Source organism: Canis aureus, chromosome 16 (genome assembly GCF_053574225.1).
Source record: "Canis aureus isolate CA01 chromosome 16, VMU_Caureus_v.1.0, whole genome shotgun sequence".
NCBI classification, from domain to species: Eukaryota; Metazoa; Chordata; class Mammalia; order Carnivora; family Canidae; genus Canis; species Canis aureus.
The window spans coordinates 48916991-48940781 of NC_135626.1; the positions used below are offsets into that span (position 1 = coordinate 48916991).

The 23791-nt window shown below is 54.1% G+C and overlaps 1 protein-coding gene across 3 annotated transcripts; it reads right to left on the reverse strand.

Annotated features, from left to right (window-relative positions):
* Positions 1–2007: 2007 nt before the first annotated feature.
* Positions 2008–23048, reverse strand: KCNH6 (potassium voltage-gated channel subfamily H member 6). 3 transcript variants are annotated; one of them, XM_077853857.1, is made up of 13 exons: positions 22887–23044; positions 21854–22084; positions 16619–16780; positions 16314–16519; positions 12622–13047; positions 10951–11350; positions 9723–9922; positions 9304–9556; positions 5945–6138; positions 4771–4855; positions 4036–4204; positions 3146–3332; positions 2008–2849 (listed from the first exon to the last, which is right to left on the reverse strand). In XM_077853857.1, the coding sequence occupies exons 1-13, from the start codon at positions 22960–22962 to the stop codon at positions 2565–2567; spliced, it is 2874 nt and encodes a 957-aa protein (XP_077709983.1). In that variant the 5' UTR covers positions 22963–23044; the 3' UTR covers positions 2008–2564. The 3 variants fall into 3 exon arrangements, with proteins under 3 accessions (XP_077709983.1, XP_077709984.1, XP_077709985.1); XM_077853858.1 differs by lacking the exons at positions 21854–22084; positions 22887–23044 and adding an exon at positions 18891–19854; XM_077853859.1 differs by lacking the exons at positions 2008–2849; positions 3146–3332 and having other exon boundaries at positions 4054–4204; positions 4771–4851; positions 22887–23048.
* Between the last annotated feature and the right edge of the window lie 743 nt (positions 23049–23791).

The window sequence follows — 23791 nt, forward strand, 5'->3', positions numbered from 1 at the left end:
GGAGGGGCAGGCTCCCTGCGGGGAGCTTGATGTGGGACTTGATCCCTGGACCCCGGGATCTTGATCTGAGCCAAAGGTAGACAAGCTCAACCAAGAAGCCACCCAGGTGCCTCACTGCGTAAGTTTTTTTAAAAAAAGGAAAGAAAATGGGTATAAAAGTGTTGCTAAACCTTGTCTCGTTCTAATAAAAAAGTGATGTTCATCCACACACGAGCTAATGAAAGGAAAAATAACCCACCCTAAACATGCATTTCCAATAAAATTTTAATTTCTATAAAACTTTTTAATATATTTGGAGCTCCTGGCTGGCTCATGTGGTAGGGCATCTGACTCTTGATGTCCAGGTCCTGAGTTCAAGCCACCCATTGGGTGTAGAGTTTACTTAAACAAACAAACAAAAAACTTAAAAAAGTAATTTTTAAAAATTTGAAATATATTTCTATTGAGCAACTCTGTACTAATAAGCATAATCCTTAAAGCCTTGTTAAGTTTACAAAAAAAAAATTTTAAGATTTTATTTATTTATTCATGAGAGACACAGAGAGAAGGCAGAGACATAGGCAGAGGGAGAAGCAGGCTCCCTGCAGGGAGCCAGATGTGGGACTTGATCCAGGAACTCAGGGATGACACCCTGAGTGGAAGGCAAAAGCAGAAGCTCAGCTGTTGAGCAACCCTGGCGTCTCCAAAAATTTAATTTTAAGATATATATATATATATTTGTTGCAAACAGTTATGATCAAGTTATCAATAATAGACCTTAACATGAAAATAAATTACATGTAGCATAAACTGTGGTAGGAATAGAATGGAATTATGAGAAGAGGAAAAGGAATAATGTTTTAAAAAATTTATTCTCATATTTTTTAAATGAATGATGCTAGGGGCCCCTGGCTGTCTCAGTCGGTAGACACGTGACTCTTGATCATAGGGTTGTGAGTTCAAGCTCCACATTGGGCATGGAGCCTACGTAACAACAACAAAAAAAAAATGGTGTTGGCTCTCAAATCACTATGCTATGTGGGCCTAATTGGATCAATTTAAATGAAGCAATTTCTAAAGTATCAATATTCACAATACCCTGGAAATTACATGCTTGCAACTGGTTAAGCTTATCAATAAAATACTTCAAGTGTTAATTTAAAAAATGTGTATGTGATAGGAGGGATTCATTTTCAAAATTCTTTCAAAGAACACCAAAAAAGGACTGAGGATCGGTGACCAGGTATTTTTTGGCCAGCTTATTTCACTGGAGTGATTAACTGCACGTGCTTTCAAGCCAGACCATCTGGGTTGAAAGTGTGTCCTTCTTTTCCCATGTTAGGCAAGATTCCTTTTTTTTAATTGAAGTATAATTTGCACATAGAAGTGCATGTATTTTCACAATCTGAAACACACTTATGTAACCAGAGACTGGATTGGTAAGCAGAACAGTACTAGCAGGGATGCCTGGGTAGCTCAGCAGTTGAGTGTCTGCTTCCAGCTCAGGGTGTGATCCCTGGTTCAGGGATGGAGTCCCACATTGGGCTCCCTGCAAGGAGCCTGCTTCTCCCTCTGTTTATGTCTCTATCTCTCTCTGTGTCTCTCATGAATAAATAAAATCTTAAAAAAAAATAGAACAGTACTAGCACCCCAGAAGTTCCCCTTATGCTTTCTTAGCCTCTCTTCTCCTGATCCCTCATCTCTAAGATGGAACTAACAATATGAACCCCATAGGATTGTGGTGAGGCTTAGTGAACTCGTATCTGCAGAGCTGTCAGCAGGGTCCTGGCACAGGGTGAGCACTATGGAAGCTGGCTCTTGTCATGATTCTTGATGGTGACTAAGACAGAGCCTCTCCGTTTCCCTTTACCCCAGCCCAGTTAAAAGCCCCATGCTCCTGGGGCTCCTGGGCCCAGCAGAGTACCTTCAGGTCCGCAACACACAAATCCTGTAAGAGGGACTTAAAGAAGACCACAGCACAGTCAAGGACTTGATGACCCTCAGGTAAATAACACACCCAGCCCAACGTGAAATGTGCAGACTTTATTAGCTGTGAGATATTCCACTGCTTGGTAGAGTCCCAAAGGTTATTATAGAACCATGAGGGGCAGAGTGGCTGGGGGCTGGAGCTCTGTGCCCTGATGTGTTCACCACAGAGGACATTTTCATCCCCAGCCAGTTCAAAGTCTCTTGACAGGAGATCTCACTAACCTTGGGTGCTGGGCCATGAAGAGGTGGCTAGTTCTGAGCCACATGGTGATAGCACCCAGCCGAGAGCAAGGTTCTCACACAGATCGGAAACTTCTTTCTTTGCAGAGTCCTCTGGCCTGTAAGCTACCTCAACCCCCAAGTCTCACCCACCCTCCACCAGGCCTACTGTCTAAACAGAGCCCTAGAGGAGTCTAGGAAAGTCCCAAGCCTCTTCACCCATGCCATTTTGGGTCACTTGGGTTGGCAGTTTGTAGCTAGGGTAGGGGAATGCTTTTCAGAGGCCAATTTGGCAGCTGTCTGCCTCCCCCAAATCCTTAACTCTCACCCACCTTCAGTCCCCTCATGGTATCTTTTCTCTTGGGGTTTCAATAGTTCTAACTCCCTGTCAATCCAGGATCTGAGCTATGTCTCTGGAACTCCAGCTGCTTGGGGACGGGGCCCAGGTGTTCAGGAAGGGAGGGAAAGCGGGAAGCACAGATGAGTCCCTGGACCTCAAGGGGATGAAGAGGTGAGGCTCGGGGTGACAGGATCCCTTCAGGCTGCTCCCGTTCTGAGGATAGTGTGAGAATTTTGTCTGTGGCCGTGACCAGGGTAGGCACCCTGGAGGAGGAGTTCCTTTGCTTCAGCCTAAACTTGTCCAAGTCACCACAGCTTGGGACCTGGGGATGGGGGTGGGGGGCAAGAAAGGAAGAGGCCACCAACTTCAGAGATGGGAACTGGCAGGAGCTGTGTCCTGTTGCCCCTGCCCCAGCTGTGGGGTCTGTGGTCACAGTCCAGGCTTTGCCACCACCTGTCAGGGCTGCTTGTCATGACATAAAGGAGGACAACAGAAGCCACAGCTGCTCTCAGACTCCAGGGGCCCTGGGCTTCATGCCACATTGAAACCAAGTTCAGGGTGGGGGCAGACACACAGCTACCTCCAGGAAAGCCCCCAGGGATCCCTTCATCTGCTCACCTGGGCAGGAGTCAGACTGCCCTGGGGCAGCCTTGTTCCTGGACTCTGAGTGGCTGAGGCTGTAGGAAACAAGGTCAGGTCATCGGAGGTAGGGGCTCCCAGGATATAGCCAGTGTGACCCGGGGGCGGGGCCTGCTGAAGGAGCTGTAGGATGCGGCTGAGGTCTGAGGACATGCGGGACTCCAACCTGCCAGACAGAGCCCCACAGTCAAGGTCAGAGTCAGAGTCAGCATCAGGGTAAGGGAGGACAGTTCAGGTCCTGAGGGCAGCTCTCAATTTTGTAGCCTGCATGCCATTCCTGCTGGATTGAATGATAGCCTGGGAGCTACTAGAAGTTATTTCCCTGCTGTGATCCACAGCCCCTGCCAAAATTTCCCTTAGCATATCCCGGACTTCAATAATAACAGTGACCAGACACTGTGCACACTCATTTAGCCCTCATAAGGAAGCTTTGGTATGGGTATTCTGATTATCCCCAATTCATGAAAGGGCAAATGGAGGCTCAGAGTAGTTAAGTAACTTGTCCACACTCTTGCTGGTCAGTTGCAGAGGTAGATTTGGAGCCTAGGACTATCCTGCCCCAAGCCCTCACTCTACCACCACAGCCCTGCCATCCACGGGCCACACCCCCTTTCCAAGAGTCCCTGGAATTTGTTTCTGCACCACATTATGCCCCTCTTCCAAAAAGGCTTCCTTGGCCCATTCCGGGGTTTGTTAGGACAAGCCATCCAAAGAACTAGTCTTAGTGACATAGAGAAGGGCTTGCCATTCTAAAACCCACAGGGTACCCAGTGATGTCCCTGAGTCACCAAGAGGGGGCACCCGTGGCTAGCCCACTGCTGGGTCTGCTCTTTGCAGCCGCTGGGACCCCTGGCCCACAGGACACTCACCTATTCATCTGGGCCTGGAGCTGCTCTAGCCTGGAGCCTAGCTCCCGAGGCCAGCAGTCTGGGTCTCCCTGCGGGTTTGGGGGGCTGTGCCTTGGCCTTGGGGGCACTTGCTGCAGCAACTCAGGCCAGAGGCCAGATGTATCTGAGATGCTCAGGGAAGGGGCTGCAGCTGTAGGAGGGAAAAGAAAGCCTGAGCTTTGGTCCACCTGGATCCACAGGCATGGCCTGGACAGAGCGCATCCCCTTCCCCTACTGGCCATGGGAACACAGGATGGGAAAAGTGGATCTCTTTACCTGGACCCCCTGGAGTATAACGTCCTATCCCCATAAAGGTCTGCCTTCCAGGTCCCAGAAAGTCCCAGTAGCCCTGGGAAGGGAGCTAGGGCTCCAGCTTGGGGATGCTAGATGGATGGAGACAGTCCAGCCCTGGCTTCACTGTCCAGGAGCCTGCAGCCCAGCCAATCCCCTGGTGCTCTGATGTGGAACCCCAGTGGGCTGGCCCGTATCCATCCCTGGGGAGAGCCCTCACTCAGGCTCTGAGTACACAGGGGCAGGAAGGAGACAAGGGTGTCTATTACTGAGCCTAGGAGAGAAAGCACCTCGCCTCTCATCACGGGGCTAAGGAGGCCTCTCCCAAGATGAGGCAGATCAGGGAAGGACCTGAAAGAGGTAGAGGCTGGGCAGGGGCTTCGGGCTGGGGTAGGGCAGGCACTGGTGGGGGCTGGCTTTGCCTACCTGACTGGTTGTCACTGAGGAAGAAGGCTTGGTGGTCTTGGTTGCCTGGAGCTGGCCGGGGTGATGACTGGAAACCCCCGCCTGCCTTGTGGGGAACAAGAGCATCAAGTAATAGGTACCAAAGCTGGGACGAGGCATCTTTTTTCTCCCCTGTCCCTCACCCCCACCCCCAAGGCCCTTGAGACAACTAGGTGAGAAAGTGGTAACAGGTGGCCGGGCTCCCCCTGAAGCTCCCGGCAGCTTCCTGTAGGTTGTCTCCTGTGTGGGTGGGCAGGAGATTAACAGGGGCTTGGAGATGTGCAGATCTCCCCCTGCCCTGCCCCCGCCCCACCATGGGTCTTGGAAAAGGCAGCCTTGAGTAGCAAGATTTGGTACGGGTGGGGGGGTGGGGAGAAGCCTTCCTTGCAGTCCTCCCTTTCTTGCCCCCTCCTTCACACAAACTGTTTCCAGACACCCCCCTCCCCACCCTGCCTCATCCATACAGTCCCTTCTGGGCTCTTCCAGTTTGTACTGGCTGTCCCACTGCTTGGTAACTCCAGTTTCCATAGAAATTTGGTCTCCCCACACCTCCTCATGACTTCCTTGGTTATTTAACTAGGCTCTTTATTTGCCCTGAGTTGTTATAAACTCCTCCACTGAGTGATAAGCTTGAGAGGAGAGGCTGCTTTATCACTTATTTGCACCCCCTGGGACCTGGCTCTGTGAGCCCCTGGATGGTAGACACTGCTCCCCTTCCAGCTTGGTGCCATGGAGTGGAAAAAGCCTCAGCTATGGAGTCGCACAAACTTGGGTCCAACCTTTGGACTGTCTGTCTTACTATATGGAGGTATGGCTTTGGTTAATTTACTCATCCTCTCTGACACTCAGTTTCTCCATCTGGAAAGTGGGAAAAATAACACCGTGTGCCAGGAGAAGACTAAATGAGATCATGTAAAAGAGCCCAGTGCTCAGCGTGGAGTTGGTACTTGATAATCATCATCCTTAGCATTATGTTGGCCATAATGGTGTAGACACAGAAGAAATTATGGTGTGGGATGCAGGATGGGTTTGAGAGCAAGGAAGGTGGTCAAATGGGTTCCCTCAGGCCAGGCAGGCCAGGTGCTCAGCAGCCTCCATTGCTGTTACCAGCTGGCCAAGACCATTCCCCTCCCTGGCCCACCCAGCCCTGACTCACGTCCCGCAGGTTGAAGGTGACTTCCAGCTTACTCCAGAAGCTGTCTGCAAACGCAGGGTACATATCCAGCACCTCCAGCAGGTCTGCTCGCTGGATCTTGTGCAGGTCACAGTAGGTCAGGGCCCGCACATCTGCGCTGGACTTGCCCGGCTGGGCATGAAGGCTAATGGGCTCCCCAAAAATGTCATTCTTTCCTGCCAGAGGAGCAGGAAGTCTCTCCAGGGTCTGGCTCCAAGGTCTCCTTGGAAGAGCCTCCCTGAGGGCCCCTTGATCCTGTACCACCAATTCCCCCACTTCAGGGATCCCATCAGGTTGGGGCTTGGTGCTCGGGATCATGCTCTGGGGTCAAGGTTGGTGTGCTGGCTGGGGATGTAGAGGGGTTTGATGTGAAACCTGCCTTTCCTTTGTTCTCTGAGCTCTGCAGGGAGCACATACCTGTCCCAGTATGTGGGTCCCCCCACACACACCAGTCTGTAGGCCTCTCAGGACCACCCTCTGTCAGAATCTGCCCCCCTCTTATTTTCCATGTTCTTTGGCACTGTTCCTGTCTAGCCCCCCACCCCCCATTCCAGGGGACAATGGGCAGGAAGGGACACCAAAGGCTCCCAGCTCAATCTCCTTCTCGATCCTCAGCCTGATGGTGCTGTGAGAGCACCCCACTGCTCCCCAGGCAAGACCTGAGGCTTCTGTCTCTTTGTGTTCCCACACCCTGCTATGGGGCCAGGTAACCAGCATGGCCTTAGCAGAGGAAGCCAAGGGAAGTGACTTCCCCTCTCTGGACCACAGTGTCCTCATCTCTAAAATGGGTATAACTGTATAACCATATCTGCCTTGCCTGCCACACTGGACTGTCCAGAGGAACAGATGTGATGCTGGAGAAACAGCCTCAAATAGTAAGAGGCACCAGACAGGTTGATGCAAGGCAATGGGGGGGATGGATATCCCAGGGTGGACATACGCTGGTGATACTTGGGGCATGTGGCAAGGATAGCGGGCCCCCCTGGGGTCAGGCCCACTGTGCTGGCCACAGGATGTTAACATAGAATAAGATGCTAAAAAAAAAAAAAAAAAGAATAAGATGCTGTCCCACCCACAAAGAGCCCCAAAGCTCCATAAGACAGGCACCTAAACAACCAGCTGGTTTGCAGATGATCTACAGAGCCGTAGGACAGGGGAGAACCAAGAGCTAAGGAGCTAAGGAACAGGGAAGGCTAAATCTACCAGGGATGGTGGAGGAAGGGAGGAGGGACTTACAGAGGACATGAAGTGGGGGCTGGGTTATGACAATGAGAGATCAGCCCCCAGGAGAAAGGCCATCAGAGCAGAAGAAATAGCTGTGTGCTGCACAGTGAGCGCAGACAGGGAGCCCAGGGCTGGGGTGCCAGGGACCATGATTGCCTGATGTCCACTCCCCACAGGAAAGTGCAGCCCCTCAGTCCAGGAGTGCTAATGGTTTGCATGGACAATGATGGATGAAAGCCAAGACCTGTTGCCCAAGAGAACAGGATCAAAGGTTGCTCTGGAGGAGGGGAATGAGGCCTGGAGAGGGAAGGGACTTACCAGAGTCACATAGGAAACCCATAAGCTCGAAATCTGGGCAGCATTGTAAAATGATGGTGATTCAGTAGGTGAAGGATTATTATCTAATGTCCATTTCCACTTAGAAATGCCATCCACGTGGGAAGGATGATGCATATTTAATAATTAAGAAGCTAGTCCAATTTAAGTTTCAGTTAGAGAACTGAAATCCTCTCATTTTGTCCTAAGGTAGGCTGAGAGTGAGGGAAGGTCTCACAGAGGAGGGCATGGCTTGAGCTCAGCCTTAAAGGATGCCCAGGATCTGCCAGGCAAGTGCTCCAAGCAGAATGGCAGCATGTGTCCTTCTCCTTTCCTCCCCCAGTCCCACCATCCAGGCAGCCATAGACTCCTGTCTGTTCCCCTCATTAATACCCCTTTGTCCCACATTCATCCCCTTATTCCTGCCTGGCTCCAGCCCTCTGTGGGGCTTTCCTGGAGAGGTGTCAAGAGCTCCTTTCCTGTGTCCCTGCATCTGGTCTACCCCCCTCCCCAATCTTCCAGCTTCTGCCTTCTGCCAGTGACCTGAAATTCACATCTGTGCATATTCCTTTTCTGTTCAAAATCTTCCCATGTCTCCCCATGAAGGGTGCTCCCTTGGTTGACTCCCAGATCTCTGGCCCTGGAAACAGACAGTTCACAGTGATGGGGATTCTGAAGGAACAGCTTTTGAGGAAAGATGCTGATTTCAGACTGAGACATGTTGTTTGGTCTGTGTATGGAATATATGGTGGCCATACCCAAGAAGGATTGGAATATTCTGGTCTAAGGAGAGATTGGGGCCAGGACAACACTCTGGGGCTCCTTGAGGCATAGATTAGGCTAAGATTGCAGGAGCAACAAGGCAGCTCAGGTGAGGGTATAGGGTGAGGAAAAGAAAGCTGAGCCTATGTTTGGTGAACAGCAGCCAAGGCCAGGCCAAAGGGAGAGTACTGAACAGAGGAACTGGAGGGGTTCTGTACACTGGGGTTGGAGGAGAGCCCAGCCATGGAGACCAAAGGAAGAAGAGGCTGACATCCTGATCAGGGTCTTGGGGTGGGCTAAAGACAGGGAGAAGGCAAGGAAGATGAGAATCATCTCAGAGAGGTGATGTGACCTGCCCAAGGTCACATGGTTGGTGAGTAGCTGAGGCTGAGTGTGCCCCAAAATCTGTCCCCTGTCCAGTGCTCATATCCTTCCTTCAAAGTGTCCAGCTGTCCTTGTAGCAGCGGTGAATGAGACTGGGGTCCTCCCTCCACCCAAGATAAACTTTCGCCCTCTCACTGTTGAGCTCCCCAAGAGTGGAAGAAGGTAGTACCCTTCCCGGACTCAGAGTCTGACACGTAGCCCTGGAATCCCTGTTTGGCCACTTGTCAGCATGACCTCTCTGAGCCTCTACTTCCCTATCAGGAAAATGGAACATGGGATCCCTGGGTGGCGCAGCGGTTTGGCGCCTGCCTTTGGCCCAGGGCGCGATCCTGGAGACCCAGGATCGAATCCCACATCGGGCTCCCGGTGCATGGAGCCTGCTTCTCCCTCTGCCTGTGCCTCTGCCCCTCTCTCTCTGTGAGACTATCATAAATAAATAAAATTAAAAAAAAAAAAAAAAAAAAAAAAAAAGGAAAATGGAACATATGGTTGGGTTTAAGGATTCCGTCAGCTGGGTATAAAGCTCTCCACCGCGCATGCTCACATGGCAGACCCGTAAAAGGTGCCACCATCATCTGGATCAGAGTACTCGAGGCAGGACGTCTCTACTTCCATCACACTCACCCATACCGCTCTGGCCTCCCTGCCAGACCCACCTAGGATGGCCACGACCACGTCGTCGCGCAAGATCTCTATGGAGCCACGGGAGATGAAGTAGAGCGTGGAGAGCACGTCGCCGAGGTGCACCAGCGTGTCCCCGGGCGGTGCATGCGTCGTCTTGAACTTGACGGCCAGGGCGCGCAGGCAGCCCTTGCTGGCTCCGCGGAAGGCAGGGCAGTGCTGCAGCAGCGCGCGGTGCAGGTGCAGGCAGATGTCGGCCTGCAGGCACTCGGGGAAGCCCTTCAGCACCTGCGAGGGGGCGGCCGCGTCCAGCGGGAGGCTGGAGGAACGGGTGGGGAGGGGTCTGGGGGTGCCCTGTGCCCGCCGGACCTCGGCCTCCCCCGGGGCATTCGGCCGGAGCTGGGACTTGAGCTGGACCGCCCTCCCCACCCGAGGCAGGGCGCCAGGGGCTCACCGCGTTCATGTCAATGCCGTTGGTGTAGGACCAGGCATGCTGGAAGTACTCTTCCAGGCGCTGCCGCAGGGGGTTTGGAATCTGATGGAAGCGGATGAACTCCTTGACACGCAGCATCTGCGTGTGGTAGCGGGCAGTGCCGGAGTACAGGCGCTGGATGATGGCGGACACGTTGCCAAAGATGCTGGCGTACATGAGGGCTGGGGTGAGGAAGCCGAGGGGCCGTGCATGGGGTGCTGGTAGTGAGCTCCTCCACAGCCCCACCAGGCCATAGCACCCCAGGGCCTGCTCCAGACATCCTTCTCCCTGGGAGCCCTCTCTGATCAGGGGCCCCGCTGTCCAGGGCCAAGTCAGAGTGCCCAGAACAGCACCAGGGCACACGAGGGACAAAAGCCTCTGGGCTTCCTGCCCTCCTCCCTCTGTCCTGTGTCTCTTGGCACCTTCCTGGGCCCAGAGGCCAGACTCCTGAGAACTAGGGCAATGATTTTTTTTAGTACAGATTTGTTTTGTCCTTCAAGTTGTAAAAAAAAAAAAAAAAGTATAATAAAGGGAAAACTCTGAGTCTCTGTTTTCACCCATTTTTTTTTTTCTTGTTTTTGTTTCTCTGGGCTTTCACATCTCTAAATACCCTGAACATGACAACTTAATCTATGTGTAAAATTCCACACTGACTCTTGTGTTGCTAGACGAGGTGTCTTGGGAAGTAGGCAGCACGGTGCAGGGCCTGGGAGCACACATAGCCAGGGGAGCTGGTCCCCTGCGATAAAATTGGGTCTCTGTAATCCCTGGCAAGTTAGGATCTTCAGTCTCTTGGTCTGTAAACTGGGCTTGTAATATGGCACCCATAGGATAGTGAGGAAAATGAAGTGTGCACATTGGACAAGCAATTACAAAAGTGCCTGGCAGGGGCCAGCTTCCCGGGTGCTAAGAAGGGTCCCATGCTTGATTCCTGGCTCTGAAGTCACCATTCTTGAAATCTTTAAGACTTTAAAAATAATGGTCTCATATTTTCATTTTGTACTGGGCCCTGCAAATAATGTAGCTGGCCCTGGTGCCTGGCACATAGCAAGGGTTGTAAGTATGGTAAATTCTGTGTATAGTGGGTGTACATATGCAAAATTTCATTGTGCTGCCTGCTTGGTATTTCCCCATCACACACAATGTTACTGTGTTATGTCTCATTATGAAACTAAAAATTGAATGCCATAGGTAAGGTCTGGGCACTTACAGCCGATGAGCATGACACAGATAGAGAAGACCTTCTCAGAGTTGGTGTTGGGGGAGACGTTGCCGAAACCCACGCTGGTAAGGCTGCTGAAGGTGAAGTAGAGGGCCGTGACATACTTGTCCTGCACCGAGGGGCCAGAGGCTGGGTCGCTGCCATTGTAGCGCTTGCCAAGCTGTGCGCCCAGGCTGTCCAGCCAGCCGATCTTGGGCTCCAGGTAGGGCCGCTCCACATTGCCGATGGCATACCAGATGCAGGCCAGCCAGTGTGCAATGAGTGCAAAGGTGCACATGAGCAGGAAAAGTACAGCCGCCCCGTACTCAGAGTAGCGGTCCAGCTTCCTTGCCACACGCACCAGCCTCAGCAGCCTTGCCGTTTTCAGCAGCCCAATCAGGGTTGTGGTCTGAAGGGGCAGGGAGGGGACCATGGGGCCAAGAGTCAGCCCTGGAAAGGCTGCCCTTAGGACCACATTTGTTCACTTGTGCATATGGTCACACAGTCATTCAACAAACACTTATAGAGCAGCTGCTCTGGGCTCTTGGCACAGCACAGTGCAGCCCAGGGCAGGATGTTAAGGAATTCTCAGCCTAAAGCTCAAAACAGTGTTATGGTTGTGAGGACAGAAGTCCAGGGGAGCGCAGAGAAAAGGGAGGTCCATTCAGCGGTGCAGGGCAGGGGAGGCTTCATAGCGAAGGTGACACATGAGCTGAATCTTGAGAGATGAGGCTGAGTCTGCAGGCCTCAGGAGGGAGAGAGAAAGGCATTCTAGGCACAGGAGTAGAGTGAGCCAAACCAGGTGTGGAGGTGTGAAATAGCACAGCCCATGTGGGAAACCAAGTGTGGTGCTGCTGCCTGGAGCACAGAGTGGAAGATGGTGGTGAGAAATGAGCCTGGAAGGTGGGTGCGCAGGGGCTGCTCCTATGGACCTTGAGGCCCAAAAAGAGCTTGGCTTTTATTTCAAGCCACTGGGGAGCCACTGAAGTTCTACAGTGTCAGATTATCTGAAGCTGGTCTTGGCTTCTGTGTGGAGGGGTGAGGCTGGCAGGTGTAGGGGTGGGGCAGAGGTGGTTAAGAAGGCTCCTCAGTGCTCAGCCAAGGGCAGCAGAAGTGGAGAGAACGGGGATAGATTGGCTGGAAGTGGGCGGGCATGGGAGTCAGATGGACACTGCCCGCTGGATAGGCTATTGAGGGGGTGGCTGGAGCACAGAAGGCAGAGCTGATTTGAAAGCTGATCCCAAGGACGTGGGCAAAAGGACTCAGTGGGATTAGAAGCTATGAGAAGAGTCTGAAAATGCCTTCATGTCAGCTGTGGGGAGTGAGTGGGCATAATGGAGGGTCTGGGGGTGGCAGGGGGTGGCAGGCTGCCTTGCAGAAGCAGTCTATGGATTCCCTTCGCAACTCCAGGGTAAGTGAGCTTTAGAAGCCAGCACAAGGGGCTGGGACTATAGGCGTGCCCATCCCAGAGGGGTCAGAATTCTGGATCATAGGGTCTAGGGCACAGCCTTGGCTGGTCCTTCTCCAGGGCTGGGAGATGGCACATGTTTGAGGCCCCCCACATGCTTTGGCAAAGGTATGCAAAGCCAGGTGCTCTCTGCACGCAGGACTGTGGGGCTGGGAGGCCCCAGGCTGGCGCACAGGGGATGGCCACAGCAGCTGGCCTGAGGGTTTGCTCACCTCATCAGAGCCAGTGCGGAAGATGAGCAGGTCAAAGGGGATGGCGGCCACCATGTCAATGAGGAACCAGCCCTTGAAGTAGTGGACGGCAATGCGGCGAGGGTGGCTGACCACCTCATCATTGGTGTTGACATAGGTGGTGCGGAAGTTGATGACAATGTCCACAACGAACATGATGTCCACGATGAGGTCCACCACGGTGAGTGGACTACAGGTGTAGCCGCAGTCCACGCGTTGAGACTCGTCCTGGTCACTGAGTAGGAAGGCAGCCGAGTAGGGTGTGAAGATGGCCGTGTAGATGACCAGCAGCAGGATGAGCCAGTCCCACACGGCCTTGAAGGGGCTATAGTGCAGGAGGGTCCCCCGGTGGATGCGTGGTGCCTGCAGCTTGTACTCCGGCAGCACATCGGCGCCCAGGGACAGAACCTGGGGGTGGGGGCCACAGGGCAGTCAGCAGGGTGTCCATCACTAGTGAAACCGATTGGGAGGGATGAAGGCTTTGGGGTGAGGCCTGGAAAGGGGGCTGTGGGGACAGAGGGAATGAAGCAGAGTTGGGGTAGAGCGTGTATGGGGCAAATTCATAAGGGGATAGGTGTGTTGGGAGGAAGTGCAGAGAGGAGGTGGGCTATAGGATGAAGGGTGATCCCAGGTTGGAAGCTCCCCAACTCCCTCACAAACAGGCCAACCTGGAGTTAAGACAGGGCTGGGGGAGGAAGGTGGGGAGGCCAGGGGAGGACTAGGCTCGGGGTTATTTGAAGAACCTAGACGAGGGGGTAGCTGGTGGTTTGGTCCTTTCCGGTGGGCTCGGTTCCCCATGGTCAGGATTTCTGGTGGGAACAAGTCATTCCCAGAATAACCTCTTCATTTCTGAAGGCCCTGTGGAGTCTAGACCAGTGAGGGGCCTCCTTGGGGCTGATTCACAGAGCCTTCCATGGGAAGAGTCAAACTTGGAGGCATGTAGCTAATTTGAGTCCTTGATACATCCTGGGCACAACAGAGCCCCGACTATTTTGCACATGTACAAGGGTGCTTTGCTCATTACTGTCAGCTGAGCCCGCTTTGCTCTGCCCCTCCCACTCTTGCCTCCAAGACTATGGCCAACATAGGATCCCCAGGCTCAGCCCAATACTCCCAGGCTCTGGCCAGCTACCCAACACAAGAAACAGCCGGGGCATCAAGAAGGGCATGTGTTTTAAGCCAGCCAGACCTTCCCGGTTGATCCCAGTTCTGATGTTGCAATATGTCTGTCTTGGGGCTAATTTTACGACCTCTCTAAGCCTCATGCAGAATGAATAACAAAGGACAAGCAACTCCATAAAAAGATGATTAAATGCCGTGGTGCATCTCAATGGCACGTGTTACTCTATGGTAAATCCTCCTCCTGACTCATCCTATGTCAAGCACTGCCCCAACAAAGATGGAGCCTGAGGGGTGGCCAGCTGACCCTACCACCACCACTGGATTGGCCTGGGCAGATGGCCCTGGTTCAAGAAAATCTGCAATATAAGGTTCTGACCTTGAAAACCAAATCCATTAACAGACAAGATCCATTAAAGGGCTGGTTTCACCTTGTGGGTCCCTAATCAGCCATCTAAACACCTAGAAGGGGTCACAGTATCTCCACCCTACAGTGAGTCCCTACTCTGCCTTCAGGCCTCAGCTTCTATTCTGCCTCTCAGGAAGCCTCTTCTGACCCTCTTTCTTGATTTTTCTCCCTGTCCCCTGTAAACACCCCTGAACACAGTTATTCTCCACTGAACAACAGGCCATCTTATATGCCCAGCACTTAGTCCACATTGGGGCTCAACTCAAGGCAGTGACCTCAGCCAACAGAGCTGAATGAGTCATGAGAGCTTGAGTTGTCATAGCTACTCCTCTCCTTCCCTGGTTGCTCAAGAGACACCAAGATGGGGGCTCCTGGGTTGCTCAGTCGGTTAGGCATCTGCTTTTGGCTCAGGTAATGATCCTAGGCTCCTGGGATCCAGCCCCGAATTGGGCTCCCTGCTCAGCGGGGAGTCTGCTTCTCTCTCTCCCTCTGCTGCTCCTCCCAGCTCTCTCTCTCTCTCTCTCTCTCCTAAATAAATAAAATCTTTAAAAAAAAAAAAAAAAAAAAAACCACACCAAGTTGGAATAGCAAATCATAGGGCTTGAGAGGGGAGGAGGTAGGAATTCAGAGGGTTGGGGGTAGATAAGAAGAGGATGTCCACCTCCCCAGGACCCCCCAGACAGGGGTGCCATCTCCCCCACCACGCAGACCTCCACGGTTTCCCATTGCCTCTGAAGTCAGCATGAGGACCCTTGCCAGTGTTGCCCAGAGCTGCAGGGTTCTCAGGATGTAGGAACTCAGATGTGAGGTTCCAGCCCTTGGAGCCCTGGTTGAAGTAAGGGTGACTGCCCTACTCTGGGCTCATACAGCTTTCTGCTCTAAGCTCTATCAGGCACCTCTCCTACCTTAGGGCCTATTTAGGGTGAGCTAGCAAAGCCAAGACTGGCCGGGGCCGGGAGTAGGATAGGACCAGGTGGGTTGGGTAGAGCAGGGACCATAGGCCCCAGCCAGACCTCTCAGTCTTCATGGGCCACTTGCCAGTCTAACAGTCCCCATCACCCCTGTGTCAACCTGAGGGCCCTGGGATGAGTGGTCCTGGTGGAGTTCCCGCAGTCAGGCTACTGGGCCACCCTGCTGACCTCTGAAGGCCCAGCCCTGCAGCCTGGGGTGCTTGCTTTCCAGGGTTCTCATGTTTGGGGAGGGGCTGGGTCACTGGGAGTTTCCATCCCACTTGCTCCATCACAAGTGAAAGGAGGCATGGAGGAAGAAGAATGGCCCCCATCCCCCATGAAGGCAAATCTTCAGAGAAAGCTGGGTGGAGTCCCTCACACCCTCCCCATGACCTGTACTTCCTTGCCCAGCCCTGGCCTAGCCCCACCTTAATGCCTAATGTGAGAGCCCTGGGGCCCAGAGAGGGTATAAGATCACTTGTCCAAGGTCATATAGCAAGTCAGTGGCAGGACTCTGGTCATTTGAACCTTGCATTTCCCTCTAGAATGGTTGGGGGGACAGGGGCATCAGGCCCCACGTGAGGGGACACTGGGGTCAGCTGAAACAGAAAACCCAAGGAGGTTTGCCTTGGGCTGTCCAAGGAGGGGCTTAAGGGGAGGGAGGCATTCAGGGCATGATCCCCAGGAAGTTGCTCAAAGAGAGCTGAAGATGCCAGGACCAGCTCCCCTCTGCCTGGCTTGCAAGAGGATCCTGTGGTGTGGTGGGGGGTGGGAGGTGGGGAGAAGAGTCAGAAGCAGGCTGGGGGCCTCCCTCCATCCTTCCTCCTCATCTCCCCTCAGTGTGGTCCTGCCACCTCCTCTCTCTGCTTCTCCTTCTCTGTGACTGGCAGAGGCTTGAACAGGCCCTCGTGGTAGCCTGTGTGTTCCCCCATCCCAGACGCCTCCAGACCTAGGATGTGGCACTATTCCCAGGCTCTGTTGACACCAACCTCCCCTGGCTCTACCATCAGGGTGGAGACCCCAGGGTAAGCCTTTAGGTCTAGAGAATCAGACTTCAGCAGGACAGGAAGCCCGGGGCTCAGACCAGACACCGGGGGCTGGACAAGCTGACTGCCTTTGCCACCTCCAGCCCCAGGCCTGAGAAGGGACCCTCCAGGCCCAGCACAGCCCCGCCCACCCTGCCCTGCAGTCCATACCTGGGTGACCTTCTCGGTGACATTCTGGGTCCGCTCCACTACCTTGTGTGGTGCAATGATCTCTATCTCTGTGGTTGAGCCAGAGCGATGTTTCTCCAGGTTGAACTCCACGAAGTTGAGTGTGAACTGTGGAATCTGGCCAATGGTCCTGTACTTGACCCTGCCTGTGCCAGGCCTCTGTGCACTCGACCTGCCATGAGAGCCCTCTGAAACCAGTCCCAGGGTCAGAACAGCCAGGGCCAGGGGACCAGCTGCCTCATCTGGTCCCCCCACTCATCCCCACCACCACCTGCACCCCACCTCACCAGAGCCCAGGAATCTCTGGGACAGCAGGCACTGGGACAGGCTGCGGCGCTCACTCTTGGCCAGGAGCTGGGCCAGGTCTTCAAAGTTGAGGATGAACATGATAACAGCCCCATCTTCATTCTTCACAGGCACCACGTCCACTAGGCAGCGGAAGCTGGAGGCTGCAAACACCATTGGGAGGGATCACAGAAGGGATCCTCTCCTGTAGAAACATGGCCAAGGGAAGCCAGGGAGGGGGCTGGGTTGAGGTCAAGTGAAAGACAGCTATGGGGTGAGGAGGCCTGGACTACTGGGCAGGGGGTTGGTGATGCTGCTCAGCAGGTGTCCCACCCACAGGGCAGAGCAGCTTAGCTGCTCATTAGGAGATAATGTAGCATCGGGCCCAAGTCCACACTCAGCCCTCAGCTCAGGGTTTAACCTTGAGGTTTGCTTCTGCTGTGATTAAAGCTGAGCAGATGGGATGGATTAAGTGGGGAGGTGAGGCCGGGCATTCTACTCCCATGTAGCTCTGGCTAGCCCTGGGTTCAGTTCCCATATTCCCTTCCCACAAAAATGCCCCACTCCCCCAATGCTGGAAGAAACTCATTGAGAACACACTAAGTGCTGTGCATGGAACCAGTTGACTCTTGAGGCCTCAAAGATCCATGGTTGGTGTCCAGTGGATCCTTGGGGAGGGAGGCAAACATAGACCCCCATTCTCTAGAGCCTGGGGTTCTAAGAAACTGCCTGGTTGGGGCTGGAAGGGGACATGGAGTGGGGCTCACTGGGTACTCAGCACATAACAGCTGGGTGAGAAGGGAATGGTCCAGGATGAGAAGGACACCAGCGTGAAGGCCAGGCTGCTGCCCCAGGCCTCGAAGGTCAGAAGTGTTGGGACTGGAAGGCAGGCAGGGCAATACCCTGGGGTCTGGAGAGGGAATGAGACAGCAGGGTGATGACAGGGCAGCCCCCTCCTGCCACTCTCACACCCTCTTGGACAGGTTAGACCTAGATGTTGGCTTTATGTTCTTCCTTCTTGGCTTCAGGATCTCCCCCACATAGGCAAGTGGGACAAATCAAAGCTAAGACAGCCACATGCCCCCCAGAGCCCAGCCCTATGGACTGAGTGGGTGGGTGGATGTCCCATGAGCCCTGTCTCCAAGGTACCCAGTGGTCCCTTGTCTCTCTGCTCAAGCTGTTGGTGTGTTATGGGGCCCAAAGGGCAGGATGCTAAGGGGGAGGGGCCTCAAGTAAATATGCAAATCAGAAGGCAGAGCTGCCCCTTCCTGAGGGCAGGTTTGTGTCTGTCTCATTTGTGAGTCCAGCACCTATCCCAGGTGGCTTTTGTTAATTGAGTACATGAAAGAATGTGTAAATGTGAGTGGGGGCGAGGCTGGTTGGCAGGAGCCTTGCTACTTTGGGGTCCATTAGGATCCTGCTTTCCCCAAAGTGCCTCCTCACACCTTCAGTGCTGGGGTGCAACTGAGCTGCCCCCATCCTCCCTCCCACTTTCTTCCCTGGGAACAGGAATCTCCTGGATCAGATTCCCGGACTCCCAGGCACCAGGCAGCCATCTGCCAGCTGTTGCACTGGGTCCCGGGGGAGACATCCACACCGAGGAGAGGCCACCCGCCTGCTTCTGTGACCAGTCCTGGGCTCACAATGCTATAGGCTCAGCCTCCCAGACCACAGCCTGGCATTCTTGTCAGCCCAGGATGTGGGGAGGCTTGGACTCTGGGACCTAGCCAGGAAGTCTTGTTAGCCAGTGGTCCAAAACGTTCCCTCCAAAGCCAGCCTATCTCTTCACTCTCTGGCACTAAGAGACCTGGCCTGGTGGAGGGGACAGTGAGGGGAGAGCTGGGCAGAGCGGCAGGGCCTTCAGGCTCTCAGTACTGTTGGGAACAGTCAAGGCCCAGAGTTCAAGTGGCTGGACCCATCCACTGTTGCTATCTTTGGAAAACTGAGGCTGGGAACAAAGATCCATCATAGCAGTGAGGGCTGGAGGGGAGCTATGCATGACACCCTGTGCCCAAACTTCATTCTTGCTGCCTGTAGGGTGGGCGGACAGGAGGCTATGAGGATTTGGATGAGTTCAGAGCATTCTTTTTCCATATCCCTCGGCTGTCCTTGCTCACAAGTGACTGCGTCTGGGCAACCAGAAGTAGGTGAATGTGTCACCCCAGGTTGTGTCCAGGAGTGGCTGTGTCCCTGTGCTCTTGCCCCATTGCTGGAGGGTGGGGGGTCCACAGTCTCTGCCTTTTCTCCCTTCCAGGGGCTCCTCCCAGTGCTTACCTCTTCTCTGACCGGAGGACCCCAGCAGATTTGTCTGCTCCCTGAGATGCAGCCCTTCTCTCCGCTCTTCTCTGCCTCTTGGATGTGCTCTTTTCTTCAGTGTCCCATTGTTCTTACCTCCTGCCCCGCCCTTGCTCTCCTCTGCAAAGCCTCCTTGTTATCTATCACCCCCATCTCTCTATGCCCATCCCATACAGGGTTGCAGTGAGCCCTCAGGGAGAAGCTGATGCTTCAGAAGAAAGCTGCCACTAAAAGGGTAGCAGGGGAGGGTGGCCTCCTGCTTGGTGCTTCTGCATTCATGTGGGAGTATGCGGGGAAACACTGGAGCCTCTGACCTCGGTCCTTACCCTGTCCTCCTCCTCCAGAGCTGAGGACTGGAGGAGCCCAGGCATCCTCTAGTGTGGCTTGGAGATTAGGAGACTCTCTGGTTTTGGAGTCATTAGACAAGAGGGCCCAACAAAGGCAGGCAGGCGTAGGCTTCTCTGGCAGGTGCTCAGCGGGGGCAGGCATGGAGGTAGGGGAGATGTGAGTGCTCTCATCCCTCCCTCCAGGCTCTCATTAGTTCTAGTCTTATGAACATCCCCATTCCGCCTTATCTGCTAGATTCTTACTTTCCTTAGTAAAGGCAGATGGAGGAAAAGCCAGGTTCTCAGGGGTCTCTGAGTCCTATCTCACGGGGGCAATTTTTGCCAAGTGCCCTGGCTTCTTTGAATCCAACTTTGTGTTGCTATATAATGTGGAGATACATGAACACAGACCTTTCATTTTGACTTGGAAAACTGTCAGTGGATTACCCTTTTAGAGTAAAAGAGGATTATAAACAAACCAGCTAGAGTTCTGTTTAGGACAATTTTCTACCTCCCTGGAATCAGGGGGAGGGGGTGAGAGGGGGCATTGACTGAAGAGGGGAAGAAATCACCATTAGGATGCCTGCCAGGAAGATTAAAAGATGTGCATATGATTTAAAAAAAAAAAAAAAAAAAAGAATCATGTGGTCAGAGTGGACCATAAGGTGAACATAAACTATCTGAGCACCACATCCTTTCCTTAGAGCAATGTAGGGCAAGAAGCTCTCTTTTCTAGGTTTCAGGCCAATCTCCGGTAGGTCTCAGGTAGGTAGATAGGTAACAGGACAGAGAAGGGCTTAGGTTTGGGTGGCATAGACTGGGATTTGGGGGTATCAGATATGTGATAATTTTCCTTTTATACCCAGAGCCAGCATCCAAGATTAGGTCCTGGAGTCTCTTCTGATAGTCAGAGGACCCCAGCAAAATTCTGAAGATCTGAATCCTCATCTCAGAGGGCCAAGGCCCGGTCTTGATCTCTGGCCCCAGCCCAGGGCACATGCAAAGTGCTGAGGAGACCCTAAAAGACCTGATCTGACATCTTTAGGAGCCTGATATCAGTCCAAACCCTTCTGGGGCCCAGGTAGAGCTCTGGGGTCAAGGAAAAGGATCTGTTATTCCTGCCGCCGCCCCCCCCCCCCCATTTCCTGCTATCCCATCCTATTCCTAGGGAACCCTTCTCACTCTTCTGACTGCCACCTCCTCCCTGCAATGATGTGAGGAGGTGAGGTCACAGCTTTTAAAAATATTCTGACTTCATTAACCCTGTGAGTGCTGCCAAACTAAGCCTAATTCTTCCTAGTCCCCTAATCACTAGCCCTGCATCTGCTTGGTTGGAAGCAGCAGGAGACAGCCAGGGGACAGCCAGGACCCACCCATGAAGCACTCTAGAAGCCCTGAAACACAAACAGGCACACACATACCCATCCATGTCCCGCACATGCCCCAGCCCCCTAGGCCCCAGGTTCTCGGTACCCCTCAGTCCCAATCCAAAGGAGCCTACCTTTCATCTGTCACTTACTCAGATGACTCTCATCCCTGCCTTTTCCAGAAAGGCCGCCTCTGAACAGAGGCAGTTGGGGTCATCTCCCCTCTTAGGATTACTCCAAACAAATATCTTGAAAGAATCCTGAGACTTGGGTTCTGGCCCCAAGTTGGACCCCAGCAGTAGGATCTTGGACAAGTCTCTCCCTTTTCTTGGGCCTTGGTTTCTTCATCCATGAAATGAAGGGATTTATCTAAGCCAGTGGTTCCTAAACTTGGCACAACATCAGAACCGCCAGGGAGATTTCTCCAAATGCACCTGCTTTGGTTTCAACTCACACCTCTGAGTCAGCCTCTCTCTAGGGAAGGTGTGTTTTGGAAAATACGCCCCAGGTAATTCTGATGCAGAACCAGATTGGGGGGCCATTAAGTGATTTCAAAGGGACTTTCAGAATCCTGGTTCCCACTCATCTCTCCCCTCCCTCCCACCCACTGTGGAGACTCTGAGGTCCTAGGGGGAAGGTCTTAAAGGGCCAAAGAGCTCTGTCCTTAGCCCCTGCCCTATGCTTCTGTTCTGCTTGCCATAAACGTGGGCTGGCAGTGACATACCAAACTGCATGAACCTCTGGGTAAGGGCAAACTCCAGAGTCTATCTCCCCAAGGATCTGAGGCTTGGGTGAGCCAGGTCCACTCCTATTTTCTAGCCAGCAGCCACTGAGCTTGGCCTGCCCACAGAGGCATTGAGGGGGTGACGCCTCCCCTAATCCCCAGAGCAGATGGAGATGAGGAAAGGTTAATTTTCATTCCAGCTGCCTGACAGCTGGGGCTGACAGTGACAGAGTGGGTAGCCAGGAGACTGGGAACATGGGGGAGGGATGGTGGAGGCCCTGCCTAGGGTAAGGATCAGTTGGTGAGTCAGCCTGGTCCCCAGCTTCAGGAAAGGACCTCACTGACTTCAATGCCAACTGCTCCCCCCACGTCCCCCCTTGCAGATGAGGAAACTGAGGAGCGGAGAGGAACAGGATTTGTCAGGGCCTCTGGCCCTTGGGACAGCGCCCTCCTGAGGGCTACTCTGGCTGTACAAGACAGGGACTGAGTAGGTCCTGTAGAACCAGTAGTCTGAGGGAGCCTCACCATCCTTGCGGTAGTAGAGGATGTCCACCTTGCACTCCTCTGTCCCCAGCAGGGCCTGCGCTAGGCGGGACATGGCACTGCGTGGGGTATTGGGGCCTGTGAGGAAGTCGCAGGTGCAGGGTCGCTGCATCACCTCCACTCGGGAGTAGCCGAAGAGTTCACAGAAGCCGTCGTTGCAGTAAATGATGGCGCAGTTCTCCATCTGCGCATTGGCAATCAGGAACTTCCGACCTGGGGTGGGATGTGGGAAGCCCATGGCAACCAAGACTGGGCAATGAGGGGTGGAAAGATCATAGGGATTCTTGGCAGCAGTGAGGGGTGTCTAGATGGGGGAGCAGAGCAATAACTAGAATGAGGGAGAGAAGTGAGGTCTGATGGGGGTGGGGGGACCTAGAAGGCCAGGGTGATGGGGGAAGGTTATGGGACTCCTGAAAGTAATGAGAGTAATGGTTAGAATGGGAGATCAGAACAATGACCAGAAATGTGTAGGAGGAGGAGTCAGGCCTGAGAGTCGTGGGAAGACCAGGGCAGCAATGGGGTTAGTGAATTGGGAAGGAGGCCCAAGGCTTCCTGGAGTCAGTGCAGGGAGTCAGGAAGAGGGAGCCAGGATGTGATCAGATGGGGCCCAGGCCTGGTGAGAGCTCCTAGAAAAATTAGAGTGGCTAGGGTCAGGCAGTGAAAACAAGGGATCAAGGAAATCTCTGGAGGAAATGGGGGGCGGGTGTTCAGGAGGAGGAAGCAAGACAGCGATAGAAGGGGGGATAAGCCCTTGGGGTACCAAGAAATCAACTCAGGGGAGGAGGGGAGTACACTGCTTCTGCTGCTCCAGCAGAGAGCGTGGCATTTGAGGTAAGTGGGGCTTGCTGGAACAGAAGGTGTCCGGGGACATTAAAGCGAAGGATTTTGCATTCATCAGTACCCCCGACCCCGACCCACGCTGATCCATTCGAAGTAAGTAAAAGGGTCTGTCTCCTCCACTCCTGCCACCGGACCAGGAATTCAGATCGGCCCCCACCTCAACGCACACACTCACTCTGGCCTTCGAACTTGCGGATGATGGTGTCCAGGTACGTGTTTTGGGGCGCGACGTGGCCCCTGCGGACAGGCATCTTTCGGCGGCAGCCTCCTCCCGGAGCCACCAGGGCCCCGGCTCCCTGCTTCTCCGCTTGCCCTCGGGCTCAGCGGCGTCCGGTCCCGGGTGGGCGCCGCCCCCGGGGAGGGCCGCGGGGCCCCGCGCCCCTGCTGCCCGCCTGCGCCGACCCCCGCGGCCCTGCACCGCCTTCCCAGGCCGGCCGCTCGGCGAGCGCCTCACTCCCCAGGCGCCCGCCCCGGAGCTGTCCGCGCCGCGGTGCTGAAAGAAGCCGCGCGGCGGCGGGGCGGGGTTCGCGGGGCGGGGGCAACTTCTCACCGACCCGACGGGGCAGGGGCGGGCCCTGACTCCGAGGGGGCGGAGCCGGGCAGAAGTGCAGCACCAGGAACAGATCAGGGCTCCTCTCAGGAGCTTCTTTCTGCTCATATCCCACTGGCCAGTGGCCTCAGCCCCTCTCCGACCCTCTCCGGCTACCGAAGGGCAGCCCAGACGTTGCCTGGCCGGGTCTTTTTAGGCGGGGGGTGGGGAGAGGAGGAGCAAGAGTTGTTAGAGCCCTCAGGTGGTCTTTTGCTGTTTCATTCAGGGTTAAACAACCCTTAATCCGCCCTTACCGCGTGCCCTCCAGCTGAATCCCAGTGCCCATGCAGAGCTCCTAAATGGCAAGCTCGGGGATCCCTGGGTGGCTCAGAGGTTTAGCGCCTGCCTTTGGCAGGGGGCGTGATCCTGGAGTCTCGGGATCAAGTCCCGCGTCGGGCTCCCTGCATGGAGCCTGCTTCTCCCCCTCTGCCTGTATCTCTGCCTCTCTCTCTCTCTCTATGTCTATCATGAATAAATTAAAAAAAAAAAAT

Bases quoted from the DNA above. Each gene is read 5' to 3' on its own strand.
- KCNH6 (XM_077853857.1), bottom strand. From the start codon at position 22,962: ATGCCTGTCCGCAGGGGCCACGTCGCGCCCCAAAACACGTACCTGGAC. The intron at 16,781-21,853 runs GTGAGGCTCCCT...TGGTGTTTGCAG, and splicing joins CCTCTACTACCGCAAGGATG to CCTCCAGCTTCCGCTGCCTA. The intron at 13,048-16,313 runs GTATGGACTGCA...CCCCACCCCCAG, and splicing joins TCACCGAGAAGGTCACCCAG to GTTCTGTCCCTGGGCGCCGA.